Source organism: Ranitomeya variabilis, chromosome 3 (assembly GCF_051348905.1).
Source record: "Ranitomeya variabilis isolate aRanVar5 chromosome 3, aRanVar5.hap1, whole genome shotgun sequence".
Classification (NCBI taxonomy): Eukaryota; Metazoa; Chordata; class Amphibia; order Anura; family Dendrobatidae; genus Ranitomeya; species Ranitomeya variabilis.
This window is the reverse complement of record NC_135234.1, coordinates 6,606,400-6,627,911: the sequence shown is the minus strand read 5'-3', so window position 1 is coordinate 6,627,911 and position 21,512 is coordinate 6,606,400. Positions and strand designations below refer to the sequence as shown.

General features: G+C 47.6%; 1 protein-coding gene across 1 annotated transcript in view; it reads right to left on the bottom strand.

Annotated features, from left to right (window-relative positions):
- The window catches only part of LOC143817874 (uncharacterized), a 146,339-nt gene that overhangs the window by 38,365 nt on the left and 86,462 nt on the right, over positions 1 to 21,512 (bottom strand). Inside the window, exon 4 of the mRNA XM_077299338.1 lies at positions 10,557 to 10,706. Coding sequence (XP_077155453.1) covers positions 10,557 to 10,706 — 150 coding nt within the window. The remainder of the gene's footprint in view (positions 1 to 10,556; positions 10,707 to 21,512) is intronic.

Here is a 21,512-nt window from a genome sequence, read left to right as displayed (position 1 = left end):
ACAGCATTACAGGATGCTGTAGATAAGCCCCTGATGGCAGTGGCCGCAGCTTATAGACAAAGAATGGGGTGACAGATTCCCTTTAAGTCTCCTCATCTCGGCATGCTTAGCATGTCAATCTCCACAAGGAGAAATGATACTTCTTGGATATCCTAGGGTATTGCAAGAGTTAGCCGAAGAAACTGCAGAACCACTAGCCAAAATCTATGAAAAATACTGGAGAACAGGAGAAGTCCCAGAAGATTGGAGAAGGGCAAATGTTGTCCCTATCTTCAAAAAAGGAAAGATGGAGCCAGGAAATTACAGGCCAGTGAGCCTTACATCTGTACCAGGAAAGATCTGTGAACAAATTATTAAACAGCAGGAATGTAAGTACTTGGATAAGAATACAGTAATTAACAAATGCCAGCATCGGTTTGTAGCAAACAAGTCATGCCAGATTCATCTAATTTCCTTCTATGATGGAATCACTGACTGGGTGGATGAAGGAAATGCAGTAAATATAGTATATTTCGACTTTAGCAAAGCATTTCATAAAGTATCTCATACTATCCTTATTGAAAAAATGACCAAGTATGGAATTGACAAGGCTGCGGTTAGGTAATGCGGCAGTCTGCACACAGCTGCGACCAGGATAGACATCATGAAACTTGTAAAGGTAAAGCTCACACTGCGGTAGGCACCCCTGACGAAGCCTCCTGAGTGGGGCGACACGCGTTGGGTCTCCGCTTCACCTGCGCCACTTTTTTGACCATGTCACACACTTCTAGCTCATGGTATTGTATTTGCAGGGCTGTGTATGGGGCTCCGTGGTATTTTACTTGCATTTAACCCCTTGTGGTGATGCAAGTTAGCATTATTGCTTTTGTGCTATGCCGGACAGGGATTTGTCTTTATTAAGGGGCAGTCTTTTACGGCTGCATTAGTGACTGTATTTATTGTATTATGTCATAATTTGGTTAAATTGCCCTTTACTCTGTCTTCTGTCATACATATAATAAGCTTGTTTTATTGAACTGTGTGTATATTTTTTTGGTGATGTCCATATAGGTATTGCCCCATTAGGTATTGACCTATGGTCTATGGCGCAGGTGTTAAGGCCCCGTCTCACATAGCGAGATCGCTAGCGAGATCGCTGCTGAGTCACAAGTTTTGTGACGCAACAGCGACCTCCATAGCGATCTCGCTATGTGTGACACGTACCAGCGATCAGGCCCCTGCTGCGAGATCGCTGGTCGTGTCAGAATGGCCTGGACCTTTTTTTGGTCGTTGAGGCCCCGCTGACATCGCTGAATCGGTGTGTGTGACACCGATCCAGCGATGTCTTCACTGGTAACCAGGGTAAACATCGGGTTACTAAGCGCAGGGCCGCGCTTAGTAACCCGATGTTTACCCTGGTTACCAAAAAAAACAAACACTACATACTCGCCTTTCGGTGTCCCTTGCCGTCTGCTTCCTGCTCTCACTGACTGCCGGCCGTACAGTGAGAAGTGAGAGCACAGCAGTGACGTCACTGCTGTGCTGTGCTCTCACTGTACGGCGGCTCAGTCAGAGCAGGAAGCAGACGGCAAGGGACCTGGACACCGAAAGGCGAGTATGTAGTGTTTGTTTTTTTTGGTAACCAGGGTAAACATCGGGTTACTAAGCGCGGCCCTGCGCTTAGTAACCCGATGTTTACCCTGGTTACCCGGGTGCTGCAGGGGGACTTCGGCATCGTTGAAGACAGTTTCAACGATGCCGAAGTCGTTCCCCTGATCGTTGGTCGCTGGGGAGAGCTGTCTGTGTGACAGCTCCCCAGCGACCACACAGCGACTTACCAACGATCACGGCCAGGTCATATCGCTGGTCGTGATCGTTGGTAAATCGCTTAGTGAGACGGGGCCTTTAGCCCTATTTTGGGCTGAATTTTCAAGGGACAAGAATGTTGCCTTTTTTAATTGTTTTTAAGTGTGTGTTCACTTTATTACCTGTTTTCATGTGTATTGTAGTGTACTAATAAATATTGTTTATATCCTAGCTGAATCCTTGATGTGGTGATCCCCATTTGTATGACCTTCACTTTTCTCTTGTGTTCTTTGGTTAGGTGGACTCATAACGGTCTCAGGCTAGTTTCACATTTGCGTTTAAAAACGCAGCGTTTAAAACGCAAACGCAGGTGGTGAAAAATGTAAACGCATGCAAACGCTGCGTTTATTAGACGCATGCGTTTTCTCATGCGGTGTCATTGAGACACACACATATATATATATATTTATATTTACTTCAGCGCGATATAGCAGAAAAGCCAATTGCCGGCTTTTCATTTCTCCTGCCTAAACCCGACAGGATATGAGACATGATTACATACAGTAAACCATCTCATATCCCCTTTTTTTTGCATATTCCACACTACTAATGTTAGTAGTGTGTATGTGCAAAATTTCGGCGCTGTAGCTACTAAATTTAAGGGTTAAATCGCGGAAAAAATTGGCGTGGGCTCCCGCGCAATTTTCTCCGCCAGAGTGGTAAATCCAGTGACTGAGGGCAGATATTAATAGCCAGGAGAGGGTCCATGGTTATTGGCCCCCCTGGCTACAAACATCTGCCCCCAGCCACCCCAGAAAAGACACATCTGGATTGCCAATTGAATTTCCGGCTTTAGGGTTAGGGTTTGGATCCCTTTATCACCTTGATGGTGGGGGGTGGCTTATCAGTGTGTATTCTTGTTTTTTTTCTATTGAAACGCATGCGTTTAAAACGCAACCAAACGCATGTGCTTAAAAACGCATGCATTTACATAGACAGCAATACGTTTTTTTGCAGCAAAAAAAGCCTCTAGAAATTACTACATGTTGCATTTCTGCAACAAAACGCAAGCATAGAAAAGACGCATGCGTCGTCAAACACGGCAAAACGCATACCAAAAAACGCATGCGTTTTTAATTTTAAATATAGGAAAAAAACGCATGCGTTTTTTTGCGGTAAAACGCAGCCGCAAAAAACACAAATGTGAAACCAGCCTCAGTGATCATACCCAAAGAGTGGTGATAAATGTTTGCACGTCCAATAGGAAGTATTTCAAGTGGGGTATCACAAGGCTTTGTCCTGGCCTCAGTGTTGTTCAACATTTTTATAAATGATCTAGCTGAGGGAACTGAAGGTGAACTAATCAAATTTGCAAACAATGCAAAGCTAGGAGGGATCGCTAAAGGTACCTTCACACTGAACAACGATAACGATAGCGATCCGTGATGTTGCAGCGTCCTGGATAGCGATATCGTTGTGTTTGACACGCAGCAGCGATCAGGATCCTGCTGTGCCATCGTTGGTCGGAGCTAGAAGGCCAGCACCTTATTTCATCGCTGGCTCACCCGCTGACATCGCTGGATCGGTGTGTGTGACACGGATTCAGCGATGTCTTCACTGGTAACCAGGGTAAACATCGGGTTACTAAGCGCAGGGCCGCGCTTAGTAACCCGATATTTACCCTGGTTACCATTGTAAATGTAAAAAAAAAAAACACTACATACTTACATTCCGGTGTCTGTCGCGTCCCCCGGCGTCCGCTTCCCTGCACTGTGTCAGCGCCGGCCGACCGTAAAGCAGAGCACAGCGGTGACGTCACCGCTGTGCTTTACGGCCGGCGCTTACACAGTGCAGGGAAGCGGACGCCGGGGGACGCGACAGACACCGGAATGTAAGTATGTAGTGTTTGGTTTTTTTTACATTTACACTGGTAACCAGGGTAAACATTGGGTTACTAAGTGCGGCCCTGCGCTTAGTAACCCGATGTTTACCCTGGTTACCCGGGGCCTTCGGCATCGTTGGTCGCTGGAGAGCGGTCTGTGTGACAGCTCTCCAGCGACCACACAACAACGAAACAGCGACGCTGCAGCGATCGGCATCTTTGTCTATATCGCTGCAGCGTCGCTTAATGTAACGGTACCTTAACACTAGACCAGACAGAGAAAGGATTCAGAAGGATCTAGATAAGCTTGAACAATGGGTAGCGACTAGTAGAATGATGTTTAAGGCTAGTTTCACACTTGCGTTTTTGTCTGCATGCGTTTTTAAAAAAAACGCATGTGTGAAAAACGCATGTAAACGCGGTAAAACGCATGCGTTTTTTAGACGCATGCGTTTTTATAGAAAAACACAAGAAAACACAAGAAAACACAAGAAAAAACAAGAAAACCCTAACCCTACCCCTAACCCTAACCCTAAACGTGACTGAAATACGTGGCACTGAAATACGTGCAACTGAAATACGTGGTACTTAAATACGTGGCACTTTAATACGTGGCACGTGGCACTTTAATACGTGGCACGTGGCACTTAAATACGTGGCACGTGGCACTTTAATACGTGGCACGTGGCACTTAAATACGTGGCACGTGGCACTTTAATACGTGGCACGTGGCACTTAAATACGTGGCACGTGGCACTTATATATGTGGCACGTGGCACTTATATATGTGGCACGTGGCACTTAAATACGTGGCACGTGGCATACGTGGCACTGAAATACGTGATACGTGGCACTTAAATACGTGGCAATATGACTGTCAGAAAATGTTCATTAAACGGTTAGGGGTGAGGTTAGGCTACGTTCACATTTGCGGTCAGCGCCGCAGCGTCGGGCGCCGCAGCGGCGCCGCATGCGTCATGCGCCCCTATATTTAACATGGGGGCGCATGGACATGCGTTGTGCTGCGTTTTGCGCCGCATGGCCGCAAGCGTTGGACGCAAGAAACGCTTCAAGTTGCATTTTTTTTGCGTCCAACTTTCGGCCAAAAAGGACGCATGCGGCGCAAAACGCAGCGTTTTAGCGTGCGTTTTGCCGCGTTTTTGTTTGCGTTGTGCGCTGCGGCGCCGACGCTGCGGCGCACAACGCAAATGTGAACGTAGCCTTAGGGGTAGAGTTAGGGTTAGGGTTTGGATCCCTTTATCACCTTGATGGTGGTGGGTGACTTTTCAGTGTGTTTTCTGTTTTTTTTCTATAAAAACGCATGCGTTTGTAGCGCAAACAAACGCATGTGCTTAAAAACGCATGCGTTTACATAGACAGCAATGCATTTTTTTGCCGCGAAAAAACGCATGCGTTTTTTCGCGGCAAAAAAACGCGCAAGAAAATACTGCAGGTAGCATTTTTGAAAATGAACGCATGCAGTCAAAAAACGCATGCGTTTGAAAACGCGACCAAACGCATGTGCAAAAAAACGCATGCGTTTTCAATGTTAAATATAGGAAAAAAAACCGCATGCGTTTTTTGTGCAAAAAACGCTGCAGACAAAAACGCAAGTGTGAAACCAGCCTAACAGGGAGAAATGAAAGATTCTACATCTGGGCAAGAAAAACGAAAATTACATCTACAGAATGGGAGTAATAGAACCAAGAAATAGCACATGTGAAAAAGACTTGGGTATACTAATAGATCACACTGCACATGAGTCAACAGTGTGGTGCAGCAGCAAAAAAGGCAAACACAGTTCTAAGATGTATTAAGAGAAGCATAGAGTCTAGATCACGTGAAGTAATTATCCCGCTCTACTCCTTCTTGGTCAGGCCTCATCTGGAATACTGTGTCCAGTTCTGGGGGCCACATTATATAAAAGATATTGAAAAACAAGCAAGTTCAGAGAAGAGCTACCAGGATGGTGAGCGGACTACAAAGTATGTCCTATGAGAAACGTTTAAAGGATCTGGGAATGTTTATCTTGCAAAAAAGAAGGCTAAGAGGTGACTTAATAGCTGTCTACAAATATCTGAAGGGCTGTCACATTGTAGAGGGATCATCATTATTTTTATTTGTACATGGAAACACAAGGTGCAATGGAATGAAACTGAAAGGGAGAAGGTACAGATTAGATATTAGAAAAAACTTTTTGACAGTGAGGGTGATCAATGAGTGGAACAGGCGGCCACAAGAGGTGGTGAGTTCTCATTCAATGGAAGTCTTCAGACGCTGAACAGACACCTGTCTGAGGTGGTTTAGTGAATCCTGCATTGAGCAGGGGGTTGTACAGGAGGACCCAGAAGGTTCTTTCCAACACTCATTCTATGATTCTATCTTCCGTGTGTTTTTACACATCTTGCCTGTGTTATTATACATCTCCCTTGTTGTGGAGACACGGGGTCAGCAAGTGCCCAAGTCCACTAGCCAAGACCCCAGGGATCATCCCCCTTGAACGCCCGCTCTCCTTTTACTGTGGGTATAATGCTACTCAGACATCACAGGGTAAGAGTAAAACAGTGTGGTATTGCACCTTCTCACCGACTCACCAGGATAAGAGTAGCTACAACTTTGGGGCTTCCAGGGCCAACTACCCCCACCAGTGGCACTCAACTTTTGATGGGACCCCACAGAGAGGAGGTAACGACAAGCTTAGGAAGCTGACAGTCCATTGATGTACGAGACCAGGTGACTTGATTGTCTCAACCTGGATTCTCTAAACATCCTTGAGTGTTCACTGATGGTCAATGAGGCAGCTCTGTATTTCTTTAGTTGGAGCGATAATGTCATGACTTCTGTAAGGTAATCTCTCTCTGAACACAGGCAGATCCTCCTTTTTATAGGTCACAACTTCTCATTCAGCCATTCCACCACATGCTTGGGGGAAAGTGGAAGGAGGCCATCCCTCACTGCTGGAGTGTGCAAACAACATGCATAGATTGTCCTTCATATTGCAGAGCACCAGTGGGTCATCAACATATTAACAAACATTCAGACATTGTGTCTTTGTAATCAGCAGGCAGTCAACAAATGGCAGCCAGTGAACAATGATTCAATAACAATAACGGTCAACATTTAGTCTGATACGAATAATAGCTCATGTCCTTGGGCCTAGTGAAATAATACATCTGGATATTTCAGAATAAATTTGGTGTTGTCACTCGTGTGATATTACACCTCTCGCCTGTGTTATTACGCCTCTCATGTGTATTATTACAAATGTCATCTGTATTATTATACCTCTCCCGTGTGTTATCACATCTCTCATCTGTGTTATTTTACGCCTCTCATGTGTGTTATTACACTTCTGGCCTGTGTTATTACACCTCTCAACTGATTAATTACACCTCTCGACTGTGTTATTACACCTCATGCTTGTTTCAGTACATCTCTCGCTTGTGTCAGTACATTTTTACCTTGTTATTACACCTTTTGTATGTGTTATTACACCTCTCCTGTGTGTTATTATATTTCTTTCTTGTGTTATTATACATCTTGCATGTGTTATTACACCTCTCGTGTGTTATTATACTTCTTGCTTGTGTTGTTATACTTCTTGCTAGTGTTATTACACCTCTCCCTTGAGTTATTACTGCTCTCATGTGTTATTACACCTCTCCTGCGTGTTAATATAATTTGCAGTCATCATTGGCCCCAATCTCATGTCCTGATTCTGCTCTGAAGCATTACAATGAAACCCTGCAAAGTGCCCTGGATGAAGCTGCACCTCCTATACATAGAACAACTCGGCACAGAAGGCGACAACCCTGTCATACGCTGCAAACACGTTTCCTGCAGCGGTGCTCCAGGTGTGCCGAACGTCTGTGGAGAAAATCCAATCTGCCCGAAGATTTCATCCATTATAAGTTCATGCTAAAAACATACAACTCTGACCTTCACCTCTCCAAACAAACCTATTTCAACACCTTCATCACCTCATTATCCAATAACCCGAAATATCTCTTTGACACTTTTCATTCCCTTCTCAGCCCAACAGTGCAGGCCCCAACTGTTGTGAATTCCGCTCTTGGGCTCCCTCCGGTGGTTTTGAGTGGTATGGCTGCTTCTTGGATTTAGCATCAGCAGCTGCTTCCACTGATCGTCTTTCTGGCTCAGCTATTTTAGTCTGGCCTTATCCCTCAATCAATGCCAGTTGTCAATTGTTCCTGCTTGGAGTCACTGCTCTTTTGGATTTCCCGGACACTCTGACCTGTTCAGCAAAGATAAGTCCTTGCTTGTCCTTTTGCAGTACTCTTGTTGTGGACTTTATTGTTCAGCACATTCTATGTTTTGCTCATTTGTCCAGCTTATCAGTATGGATCTATTCAGCTAAGCTGGAAGCTCTGGGCAGCAGATTTTGCCCTCCACACCTTTAGTCAGGTGTGGAGATTTTTGCATTTCTCTGCGGTGGACTTTTTCTAGTTTTTATTACTGACCGCACAGTGTTCTTTCCTGTACTGTCTATCTAGCTAGAAGTGGCCTCCTTTGCTAAATCCTGTTTCATTCTACGTGTGTCATTTCCTTCTCCACTCACAGTCATTATTTGTGGGGGGCTATCTGTCCTTTGGGGATTTTCTCTGAGGCAAGATAGCTTTCCTGTTTCTACCTTTAGGGGTAGCTAGTTCTCTGGCTGTGACGAGGTGTCCAGGGAGTGACAGGAACATCCCACGGCTACTGCTAGTGTTGTGTTAAGATCAGGAACTGCGGTCAGTATAGTTACCACCTGCTCAGAGCTAGTCGCATGTCGCTCCTAAATTACCAGTCCATAACACCCAACCACGGATCTCCGCGATGAGAATCTGGCCAATTATTTAAAAGAAAAAATTGATCATATCCGACAGGATATTATCTCCCAATCCCTTCATACCATGCACTGTCCTCCCTCCCCCCACTGTATCTAGCACACTCTCTGACTTTGAACCAGTCACAAAATAAGAAATGATAAGGCTCCTTGCATCTTCTCACCCGACCACTTGCACCAGTGACCCTATTCCTTCACATCTCCTCCAGTTCCTTTCCCCTGCTGTCACCGCTCACCTAACAAAAATATTCAACCTCTCTCTCTTCCAGTATCTTTCCCTCCTCATTTATGCATGCCATCATACATCCATTACTTAAAAAACCATCCCTCAACCAAAACTGTGCCGTTAACTGTAGACCTGTCTCTAATCTTCCCTTCATCTCTACACTCCTCGAACCCCTGGTCCAGTCCCGTCTTATCCGCTATCTCTCAGATCAGTCCTAGGCCCCCTCCTCTTCTCTTTGTATACTGCCCCTATTGGACAAACAATCAGTAGATTTGGGTTCCAGTACCATCTCTATGCTGACGACACCCAATTATACACTACTTCTCCTGATATCTTGCCTGCCATTTTAGAAAACCCCAGTGATTGTCTTACCGCTGTCTCTAACATCATGTCCTCCCTCTATCTGAAACGGAACCTGTCAAAAAGTGAACTCCTCATGTTCTCTCCCTCTACTAACCTATCTTTCCCTGACATTGCCATCTCCATGTGTGGTTCCACCATTACTCCAAAGCAACATGCCCGCTGTCTTGGGGTCACACTTGATTCCGAGGTTTCATTCACCCCCCACATCCGGTCACTGGCTCGCTCTTCTAATCTGCATCTCAAAAACATGTCTAGAATTTGACCCTTTCTTACTAAGTTTAGACTCTGCAAAAACTCTAACTGTCTCTCTTATTCTTTCTCGTCTGGACTATTGTAACTCTCTACTAATCGACCTCCCTCTTACCAAAATCTCCCCGCTCCAATCTGTCCTGAATGCTGCAGCCAGGATCATATTCCTTACCAACCGTTACACCGATGCCTCTACCTTGTGCCAGTCATTACACTGGCTACCCATCCACTCCAGAATCCAGTACAAACTTATTACCCTCATCCACAAAGCGCTCCATGGCTCAGCACCACCCAACATCTCCTCTCTGGTCTCAGCCTACCACCCTACCCGTGCCCTCCATGGCTCAGCACCGCCCTACATCTCCTCCCTGGTCTCAGTCTACCACCCTACCCGAGCTCTCCATGGCTCAACACCACCCTACATCTCCTCCCTGGTCTCAGTCTACCACCCTACCCATGCTCTCAATGGCTCAGCACCGCTCTACAACTACTCCCTGGTCTCAGCCTACCACCCTAACTGTGCCCTCCACAGCTCAGCACTACCCTACATCTCCTCCCTGGTCTCAGTATACCACGCTACCCATGCCCTCCATTCTGCTAATAACCTGAGGTTAGCATCCTCAATAACCAGAACCTCCCACTCCCGTCTCCGAGACTTCTCACGTGCTGCGCCGATTCTTTGGAATGCACTACCCAGGTTAATTCGATTAATCCCCACAGTTCTAAGCATGCCCTAAAAACACATTTCTTCAGACTGACCTATCGCCTCAACGCATTGACTTGACTATCCCTGTGTGGCCCATTCAAAATTTTCACCATACCCTGGTTCCTCTCATCATGTTCTCATACACTTTATGCAGTTAATAGCCCTTTGTCTCTGTACTGTTACATACTTAGGCTGATAACTGGTTCATGCAGCTTTACATGAACACCCGATCCTTACACTATGGCTGGTCCGAACAACGAAAGCAATTGTTACCATCCACCTCTCGTGTCTCCGCTTTTCCTCATAGACTGTAGCTGCGAGCAGCAGGGCCCTCACTCCTCCTGGTATCTGTTTTGAACTGTGATTTCTGTTATGCTGTAATGTCTATTGTCTGTACAAGTCCCCTCTTTAATGTAAAGTGATGCGGAATATGTCGCTGCTATAGAAATAAAATGATGATTATTATTACACCTCTCCCCTGTGTTATTATACCTCTTACCTGTATTATTACTTATCAAACTTTCTTTTTTTGCACAAGTGATCTTCTTCCACAGACAGTAGCTGAAAATGCACAGAATTATGGTGAAGAAGAGAATGGTTCCTGCTGCTGCAAGCGAGATAATCCCAAAAAGTTCATTACACCACCAAGCTGAAATACATAAGACCATGTGTGATCAATGACCATAAACAAAGTACAGGCGGTACACACCACTATTCCAGAATGTAATAATCCTGACACTAGGAATCCTACATATTATCATGTAATGGTCTTAACTTATGTCCTGTATACACACATTACATTACTGATCCTGAGTTACCTCCTGTATTATACCCCAGAGCTGCACTCACTATTCTGCTGGTGCAGTCACTGTGTACATATATTACATTACTGATCCTGAGTTACCTCCTGTATTATACTCCAGAGCACCACTCACTATTCTGCTGGTGCAGTCACTGTGTACATACATTACATTACTGATCCTGAGTTACATCCTGTATTATACCCCAGAGCTGCACTCACTATTCTGCTGGTGCAGTCACTGTGTACATACATTACATTACTGATCCTGAGTTACATCCTGTATTATACTCCAGAGCTGCACTCACTATTCTGCTGGTGCAGTCACAGTGTACATACATTACATTACTGATCCTGAGTTATATCCTGTATTATACTCCAGAGCACCACTCACTATTCTGCTGGTGCAGTCACTGTGTACATACATTACATTACTGATCCTGAGTTACATCCTGTATTATACCCCAGAGCTGCACTCACTATTCTGCTGGTGCAGACACTGTGTACATACATTACATCACTGATCCTGAGTTACATCCTGTATTATACTCCAGAGCTGCACTCACTATTCTGCTGGTGCAGTCACTGTGTACATACATTACATCACTGATCCTGAGTTACATCCTGTATTATACTCCAGAGCTGCACTCACTATTCTGCTGGTGCAGTCACTGTGTACATAAATTACATCACTGATCCTGAGTTACATCCTGTATTATACCCCAGAGCTGCACTCACTATTCTGCTGGTGCAGTCACTGTGTACATACATTACATTACTGATCCTGAGTTACATCCTGTATTATACCCCAGAGCTGCACTCACTATTCTGCTGGTGCAGATGCTGTGTACATATATTACATTACTGATCCTGAGTTACATCCTGTATTATACCCCAGAGCTGCACTCACTATTCTGCTGGTGCAGTCACTGTGTACATACATTACATTACTGATCCTGAGTTACATCCTGTATTATACTCCAGAGATGCACTCACTATTCTGCTGGTGCAGTCACTGTGTACATACATTACATTACTGATCCTGAGTTATATCCTCTATTGTACTCCAGAGCTGCACTCACTATTCTGCTGGTGCAGTCACTGTGTACATACATTACATTACTGATCCTGAGTTACCTCCTGTATTATACCCCAGAGCTGCCCTCACTATTCTGCTGGTGCAGTCACCGTGTACATACATTACATTACTGATCCTGAGTTACATCCTGTATTATACTCCAGAGCTGCACTCACTATTCTGCTGGTGCAGTCACTGTGTACATACATTACATTACTGATCCTGAGTTACATCCTGTATTATACCCCAGAGCTGCACTCACTATTCTGCTGGTGCAGTCACTGTGTACATACATTACATTACTGATCCTGAGTTACATCCTGTATTATACTCCAGAGCTGCACTCACTATTCTGCTGGTGCAGTCACTGTGTACATACATTACATTACTGACCCGGAGTTACATCCTGTATTATACTCCAGAGCTGCGCTCACTATTCTGCTGGTGCAGTCACTGGGAACATACATTACATTACTGATCCTGAGTTATATCCTATATTATACCCCAGAGCTGCCCTCACTATTCTGCTGGTGCAGTCACTGTGTACATACATTACATTACTGATCCTGAGTTACATCCTGTATTATACCCCAGAGCTGCACTCACTATTCTGCTGGTGCAGTCACTGTGTACATACATTACATTACTGATCCTGAGTTACCTCCTGTATTATACTCCAGAGCTGCCCTCACTATTCTGCTGGTGCAGTCACTGTGTACATACATTACATTACTGATCCTGAGTTACATCCTGTATTATACCCCAGAGCTGCACTCACTATTCTGCTGGTGCAGTCACTGTGTACATACATTACATTACTGATCCTGAGTTACATCATGTATTATACTCCAGAGCTGCACTCACTATTCTGCTGGTGCAGTCACTGTGTACATACATTACATTACTGATCCTGAGTTACATCCTGTATCTCTTTTTTATTATAAAAGTACAAAACAAAACTTACAGGCACGGCTTAGGCCATGTTCACACAGTGCGTTTTTTACCGCGGAACCGCGGCGGTTTTGCCGCTGCGGTTCCGCAGCTGTTTTCCATGCAGGGTACAGTACACTGTACCCTATGGAAAACAGGACACACTGTGCACATGGTCCGGAAATTTAAAAAAAAAGCCGTGCTGAATAGCTCCCGGAAAAAAGAAGGAGCATGTCAATTCTTCTTCCTGAACCGCAGCGGTTCTGCACCCATAGACCTCCATTGTGAGGTCAAAATCGCAGTAAAACCCGCAGATCAAAAATATATCTGCGGGTTTTACTGCGGTTTGTTGTGCAGAACCGCTGCAGCCGGAAGTGCGGGGAAGCCGGCGGAAGTGCGGGGCCGGAAGTGCGTGGGCGGAGAGACATGGAGGCATACCGGCGCATGGGGATCGTGTCGGCCGTTTGATTGATTTGGTATGTGTGTCTGTGTGTGTGTGTGTGTCTGTATGCGTGTGTGTGTGTCTGTGTGTGTGTATGTGTATGTGTGTGTGTATGCGTGTGTGTGTGCGTGTCCCCATGCGACGATAGTGCCTCCATTGTGCTAAGTCGCCGTATGGGACTACTACTCCCATCCGGTATTAGGATGGGAGAGTTGTCCCTGTGTCCGGCGACTTAGCACAATGGTAAAGTTACACCAAACACCTACACACAATACACATACATGACACACAGTACAGTACATACAACATATAACACAGAGTATATACTCACCAACAGCACACTTGTAGGCGAAGCCCTCGATCCTCCAGGAAAAAATCGCAAAATAATAAACCAAATTCATACTCCCTGTCCGCAGAATCCATAAAACGAGTGTCCCACGCCGATCGGCTGCTCTCTGGCGATACACTGCCAGGAGCGAAGCTCCTAGCAGTGTATCGCGTACTGTTCCGGAGTTCAATGACTCCGGCGTCTCGGTTAACGGCAGTACAGCTGCGTTGAACTTTCCCACGCAGCACTGCCGTTAAGCGAGAGTGCCGGGGTCAATGACCGCCGGTAAACTCGCTCGCGCATGCGCAGTGACACACCGACAGGAACTATGGCTCCTGTCAGTGTGTTGCTGCATCCGTGGAGAGCAGACATATCTCTGGATGTGTCTGTTCTCCATGGAAAATCTTCGTGGGATACGTGGCACTTAAATACGTGGCACTTAAATACGTGACACGTGTCACTTATACGTGATACGTGTCACTTAAATACGTGGCACGTGTCACTTATACGTGATACGTGGCACTGAAATACGTGGCACTGAAATACGTGGCACGTGGCACTTAAATTGTGGCACGTGGCACTGAAATACGTGGCACGTGGCACTGAAATACGTGGCACGTGGCACTGAAATACGTGGCACGTGGCACTGAAATACGTGGCACGTGGCACTGAAATACGTGGCACTTAAATACGTGGCACGTGGCACTTAAATACGTGGCACGTGGCACTTAAATACGTGGCACTTAAATACGTGGCACGTGGCACTTAAATACGTGGCACGTGGCACTGAAATACGTGGCACGTGGCACTGAAATACGTGGCACGTGGCACTGAAATACGTGGCACGTGGCACTGAAATACGTGGCACGTGGCACTGAAATACGTGGCACGTGGCACTGAAATACGTGGCACGTGGCACTGAAATACGTGGCACGTGGCACTGAAATACGTGGCACGTGGCACTGAAATACGTGGCACTTAAATACGTGGCACGTGGCACTTAAATACGTGGCACGTGGCACTTAAATACGTGGCACTTAAATACGTGGCACGTGGCACTTAAATACGTGGCACGTGGCACTTAAATACGTGGCACGTGGCACTGAAATACGTGGCACGTGGCACTGAAATACGTGGCACGTGGCACTGAAATACGTGGCACGTGGCACTGAAATACGTGGCACGTGGCACTGAAATACGTGGCACGTGGCACTTAAATACGTGGCACGTGGCACTTAAATACGTGGCACGTGGCACTTAAATACGTGGCACTGAAATACGTGGCACGTGGCACTGAAATACGTGGCACGTGGCACTTAGGCTATGTTCACATTTGCGTTGTGCGCCGCAGCGTCGGCGCCGCAACACACAACGCAAAGTAAAACGCAGCAAAACGCATGCACAACGCTGCGTTTTGCACCGCATGCGTCCTTTTTTTGATTGATTTTGGACGCAGCAAAAATGCAACTTGCTGCGTCCTCTGCGCCCGGATGCGTGCGCTGCAGTGACGCATGCGGCGCAAAACGCGGAGCGCTGTCATTCAAAACACGTCCACTCATTTTGGTGTTTAGTCCCAAAATGGAGGATGGAAGAAGAAAAGGGTTGGACAAGGAAATGACATCATTTCTTTTTTTTTTTTTTTCCCCCCCACTGCAGTAAACTTTATTTCTGTCAAACACAGACAATCTGCAGACAAAACTGCATCAAAAAACGCACTAAAAAACGCACTAAAAAACGCACCAAAAAACGCACCAAAAACGCACCAAAACGCACCAAAAAACGCACCTGCGTTTTCTGCAGAGACCTGCAGTTTCAGTCAGGAAAAAAAAAGGATGGAAATCCTGAACGTGTGAACATAGCCTTACAGACAAACTCAATAACAAAACAAATTATTTACAGTCCCCAAAAGTCCAATGTCCAGCAGATTTATACAACCAAAATGTTCCTCCATTTCATTAATACCCCCCAGCAAAGGAAGAGACCTCAACCTATATCCTTTTTTTCCCCTTCCTTTGTTCCTTTTTCCCCTCATACACACATACCCATGCATTCACCCCGAGAAAAATAAACAAAAGTCGGCCAACTGCCCTAAACAAAGTAAATAGGCCACCTGGCCGAAACTTAATCATATATTTTTATATATATTTTTTATTTTATAGTTTTAATTTTTTGTATTATTTTTTTTTATTTATTTTTCCTCCCAAACTAAACCACCACCATTCCCCCAAAGGTCCCACGAAAGTTTGTGGCCTATCACACCAGGTCCCACGAAAGTTTGTGGCCTTTCCTACACAGCAAGGTCCATAAAAGTTTATGGCCTTTTTTTTTTTTTCTCTTGGCATCCCGCCGGACGTCCATTCTCCAAAACCCATCCCCCCACCCCCCAAGAAACCCCCCACCCCACCTAAACTAAATCCCCCCTACACGCATCATAGTACACATGTAACATGTATACAACCTTATAATAACATATAATCAATAATAACATAATAACCAGTACACACCTTAACCATGACCAAAGAACAGGCCCAAGTTCAATGCTTGCAAGCCCTATACCCGGGTTACCAATTACAAAACAAAAATCTATAAGTGAGGGTTACAGCCCACCACCAGGAACTGGAGACCATAGAGGCTCTCACCCTAATCTACCGCACATCACCCTGACCCTCCCTAACAACACAAAAGAGAAAATCCTGTCCCTATAGCCCTACCAATCTCTCCCTACCTGCCCCTACCTGTCCCTCACTGACCCTCACTACCAACCTAATACTAACTACCTGTCCCTAAAGACTGTCCCTATCTGTCCCTCCCTGTCCCTACACATCTATCTGACCCTACAAAATAAAGATGAAAAGATAAATAAGACTAACTCAACCCTATTACAGGCACACAGAACCTAACTCTCCCTAGGGCACATTAAAGGAGAAACCCCTCCAAAGAAGAGAGGCCCTCCCTGCACCCAGCCTCTCAAACTCCAGCAAGCACACTTTTGCCAGGTCACCCAGGATGTTCCTAATCACCTCTTCCCTGGGGAGGACTTTCCGCTGAGTAGACACTAGACACCGTGCATTCCACGTGTGGAACCTAGTTACTAAACTAACTAAGAAAACAGTGCCCCGATCTCGGCCACCAAGGGACCTGAATGCCCCATAGGCCCACTCCGCATAGGAAAGGCCTGCCAGCCTGGGCCAGCCGATGGAAGCACCTACCCTGCTGTAGACCTCTGTATTAAAGGGACACCAAAGCAGGAAATGCTCCATGCTTTCAAGCATACCGCCACACTCCTCGCGGGGACAATCCCGGTCATCAGAGCATCTGCACTTCAGGTTGTCCCTCACATACAGCTTCCCATGGAAGCAGCGCCAAGTCCCAAAACTTCAAGGGGATCCGCTTAGAGTTCAATAACCCAAGCCCCACCTCCAGATCCCGGCTTGGGCAATCCCTGAGCGCCAGGGGCTTCTGAAAGTGGGTCAACAGGACCCTATTGTCAAGAAACCTTCTCGACATGGTCCTGATCTCCCACACTCCCAGACCCCACCGACGGATCACCTTCAGAACCGGGGTAGCATAAGCCGGAAGATGCCCTTGAGGTGTACGAAGGTCCTTTACCTGCCCTCCTGTCTCCCATTCCTGGAAGAAAGGCGGAAACCACCCCCTACAGGAGAATACCCACAGAGGAGCCCTCTCTAACCAGAGGTTGGCGATGTTTGCCTTAAGAAAGGTGTTTACTAGAAACACCACTGGGTTGACCATACCCAACCCTCCTAGTCTCCTCGTGCGGTACGTGACCTCCCTCTTGATTAGGTTCAGCCTATTTCCCTATAATAATTGGAAAAACAGGCTGTAGACCTGTGTCCAAAGAGGCTCTGGCAAGATGCAAACGCTGCCCAAATATATTAGCAAAGGAAGCAAATAGCCCTTGGCAAGACTAACCCTTTCCCTTAGGGTCAAAGACCAACCCTTCCACTGATCCACCTTCTGGGCGACAATCTTAAGTCTGCCCTCCCAGTTTTGCTGGGGATAGTCCCCCGGGCCAAAACTGATGCCTAATATTTTTGCTGTGGCCTGAGGCCCTGGAAGGGTGTCCGGGAGATCAAAACTTGGATCTCCCCCTCCCAGCCAGAGACTCTCACACTTGTCCCGGTTGATCATGGACCCGGATGCCACCGAGTAGCGTTCAACCTCAGACATCACCCAATCTGCCTCCTCTCTCGAGGATACAAAAAGGGAAACATCGTCAGCGTACGCCAATACCCTCAAGGCAGCCTCTGGCTCCACCTGGTCCATCCTGACTCCCACCAACGGTCCACGCTCCACCTTCCTTAAAAAGGGGTCGATCGCAAACACGTATAACAGTGGGCTCAGAGGACAGCCCTGGCGGACACCAGACCTCACCTCAAAAGGGTGTCCGACCCAACCGTTCACGAGCGGAAAAGTCTCTGCCCCATTGTATAAAACTCTCAACCAATCAACAAACCTCCCAGGCAGACCATACCTCAGAAGGACGGACCAGAGGTACTCATGGTTAACCTGGTCAAAGGCTTTCGCCTGGTCTAAGGACAGCAAGTACCCCTTCCAGTGACCTGCCCTGCCCTGCTCCACTGCCTCCCGGACACCGAGCACAGCACTAAATGTACTGCGGCCTGGAACAGAGCAGTGCTGGGCCCCCGAAAGGAGCCGGGGCGCAAACTGCACCAACCGATTAAAAAGTACCTTTGCCAGAACCTTTCGGTCCGTATTGAGAAGCGCTATGGGACGCCAATTCTCAATACGGGACGAGTCTTTACCCTTTGACAGGATAATCAGGGCTGACTTCCTCATTGAACTGGGCAGAATGTCCGAGGAGAGGCACTCATTAAACACCTCAGTCAAGAGGGGGACCAAAGAGTCCCTAAAAGTCTTGTAGAACTCGGATGTTAAGGTGACTTTTTGGGCCGGAGCCCATCAATCGCCCGTCTCACTTCCTCTTCCCTGATTGCTTCTGCCAAAACATGAAGAGAGGGGTCATCCCCTGGCTCAGGGATGGTTTCAGTCAGGAAAGCCGACATCTCATCCCGATCAGGATCCCTCCTCCCCAAGAGGTGCAAGTAGAAGGATCTGACCACCTCCAGGATCCCTGATTTGGATCTGTTCAGGGACCCCGTACTGTCAATCAGTCCTCTCACCATCTTACAATTCACTGAAAACCTGCAGTTTCTGTAAGGGTTGGGCGAGCGGTACCTCCCGAAATCCCTCTCAAAAACCAAGGATGTGTGCCTATCATACTGGCACCCCTTGAGCAAGGTCTTCACCCTGGAGATTTCCTCTCGGTCCCCTCCAGTCGAGACGAGCTGCTCGAGTTTCCTCCCCAGCTCCCGATACAGGCGGTACCTGTTCAAGCCCCTGAGGCTCGAGAGCTGACGGAAGGACCTTGCGACCCTTCTTTTGAAGATCTCCCACCACTCAGACTTACTGCTACAAAGACCCAAGAGAGGTACCTGGCTCTGAAGAAATTCCTCAAAGGACTGTCTTCCGCCTCTTCCAGAAGGGACGAATTCAGCTTCCATAGGCCTCTCCCCATCCGGGGGGTCTCTGTAACATTCAAAGTAAAGAAAATGAAATAGTGATCGGAGAACTCCACCTTAACAGAGGACACTGCAGAAGAGACGGCTTCCTCCTTTAAAAAAAACCTATCTATCCTAGACCTACTGCTTCCCCTAAAAAAGGTGAAACCCCCGTGACCTGGGGTGTGCCGGATGTTGACATCCACCAGGCACGCTTCGCTTACTATGCTATTCAAGGCTACGCTATCATAAGCCAGCCGGTCTCCGGGGCCTCGCCTATCACGGAGTCTGGTTACAGTATTAAAATCCCCACCGAAGACCACCTGCCGGCTCGTAAAAAGATAGGGCTTGATCCTCAGGAAGAGACATTTACGGTCCCACTTAGATTGCGGGCCATAGATATTGATGAGCCGAAGCTCCTGTCCCTTCATGAAGACGTCAAGGACCAAACATCTCCCCATTTCTACCTCGATCACCCGTCTGCATTCCCCCTCCGCGGTCTTAAAAAGGACCGCTACCCCGCTATACGGCTCGGCTGCAAGAGACCAGTATGAGGGCCCACTCCTCCATTCCCTCTTTGCTTTGTAGATGGACCCCAGGTCCGTTAGTCTGGTCTCCTGCAAAAATAAAATATCAGCCTCAACCCGGGTGAAAAAATCAAAGGCCGTGAATCTAGCCGTATCTGACTTTATGCTGGCAACAGTAATCGACTCCAGAGTCAGCGGGTTAGGTTCCGCCATCATGGGTGATTGAGTTAGATGGCCTGTTTTTTAACCATACCCCCTGATTTCCTCTCCCCCTCTGAGGAGGAGCCCGACTCACCCCTCCTCTTTAAAAGACACCGAGGTGTCCATATCCTCCTTTAAAGCACTGGACTTCCCAGAAATAGATTCCTCGCCCCTGGACCCCGAGGTAGTCCCCCCTCCAGAGGAGTGTGAATCCCCCGGAGGACAGACCTCACCACTCCCCGAAGGCACCCCAGATGTTGTGTCCGGCCCCTCACCCCCGACCTCCGACACAGCAGAGTCATCGAGGGCTTGGAACCTATTGGAGAGGGGGATTAGAGGGGAGTCGGTGAGCCCTTCCGTAGGCACCCTAGTGGCCAGGGGGGGCTTAGATTTTTTAGCCTTGTTTTTCCTCTTCTTCCGACTCTTACCGGTACGATTGTCACCTGTTTTTTTAGGCTGCTCCACCACCTCTTCATCCAGACTTTCATACTGGGAAGAGTTATCAGAAGCAGCCAACTCCTCCCTCTCCATCCTCCGGATCTCCTCGCTCACCGCCTTTTCCCCCAGGGCCTCAGAGGCTTTGGCTGCCGCCTCCAGGGTGGGGGCAGTCATCACCCCAGTTGCCTGAGGCTTATCCTGCCCCCTGCCCTTACGGCTCCTCACCTGTTGCCACTGGTGGGCAGATGTACCAGCCTCGCCTTTCCTCACTGACCCCTCAGCTCCCCTCATGCCTCCACCCTCAGCCCCAGCAGAAGTTGCACCACCGGGGACCCCCCTTGGCTCCCCCCTGCCGGGCCAGAGATAGTGCTGGAAAAGGAACAGGGGCAGCGGCTATACGGGTGACCTAGGTCACCACACAGGTGACACCTAATGTCACCACAGGCCGTGGCAAGATGGCCTACCCCGCCACACAAGGCACATTTCTGCACCTTGCAGCCTGCGCTGAAGTGGCGGGGATCACAGCACCTGTGGCAGACCTTTGGTTGCCCCTGGTAGAAGATCTGGATTCTGTCCCTCCCCAGAAATGCTGAGGAGGGGATGTGGGTGACCATACCTCCTGAAACCTTCAACTTTACCATGAAGGTCCAGCCCCCTGACCCAATGCCAAACTCGTCCCTATTTTTTTTTAGGGACCTCGGTGACTTCCCCATAACGGGAAAGCCACGTCATTATGTCGACCCCAGAGAGTGACTCGTTACTTGTCAGAACGGTCACCCTCTTTACACTATTTTGGCGAGACACCGCCTGCACGGCAAAGTCTCGCCAGCTGGGCTCCCCCTTTGCCAGTTCGAAATTCGACCAGAAAAGCTCCAAGCCCTCTGGCCGAATAAAACTGACATCGAAGAAGGAGGTGCCAAACGGATGAATCAGGGCAAAGATGTCCGTCGCCCTGAAGTCCATCTTCAGAAGGAGCTCCACAACCCTCGCCGGGCATGCTTCACTGCCCCTCCACCGAAGACGGACCACATTCCGCCTGGCCACCCCCTGCCCGGCTGTCGGGAGGGACCAAACCATTTCCCCTTCCCTTTTATCTTGGAAGGCAGCCTGGCCATGTCTATCCAGCCAAAAGGCCAAGTCCACCACTCTTCCCTCTACTTCGATCGTCC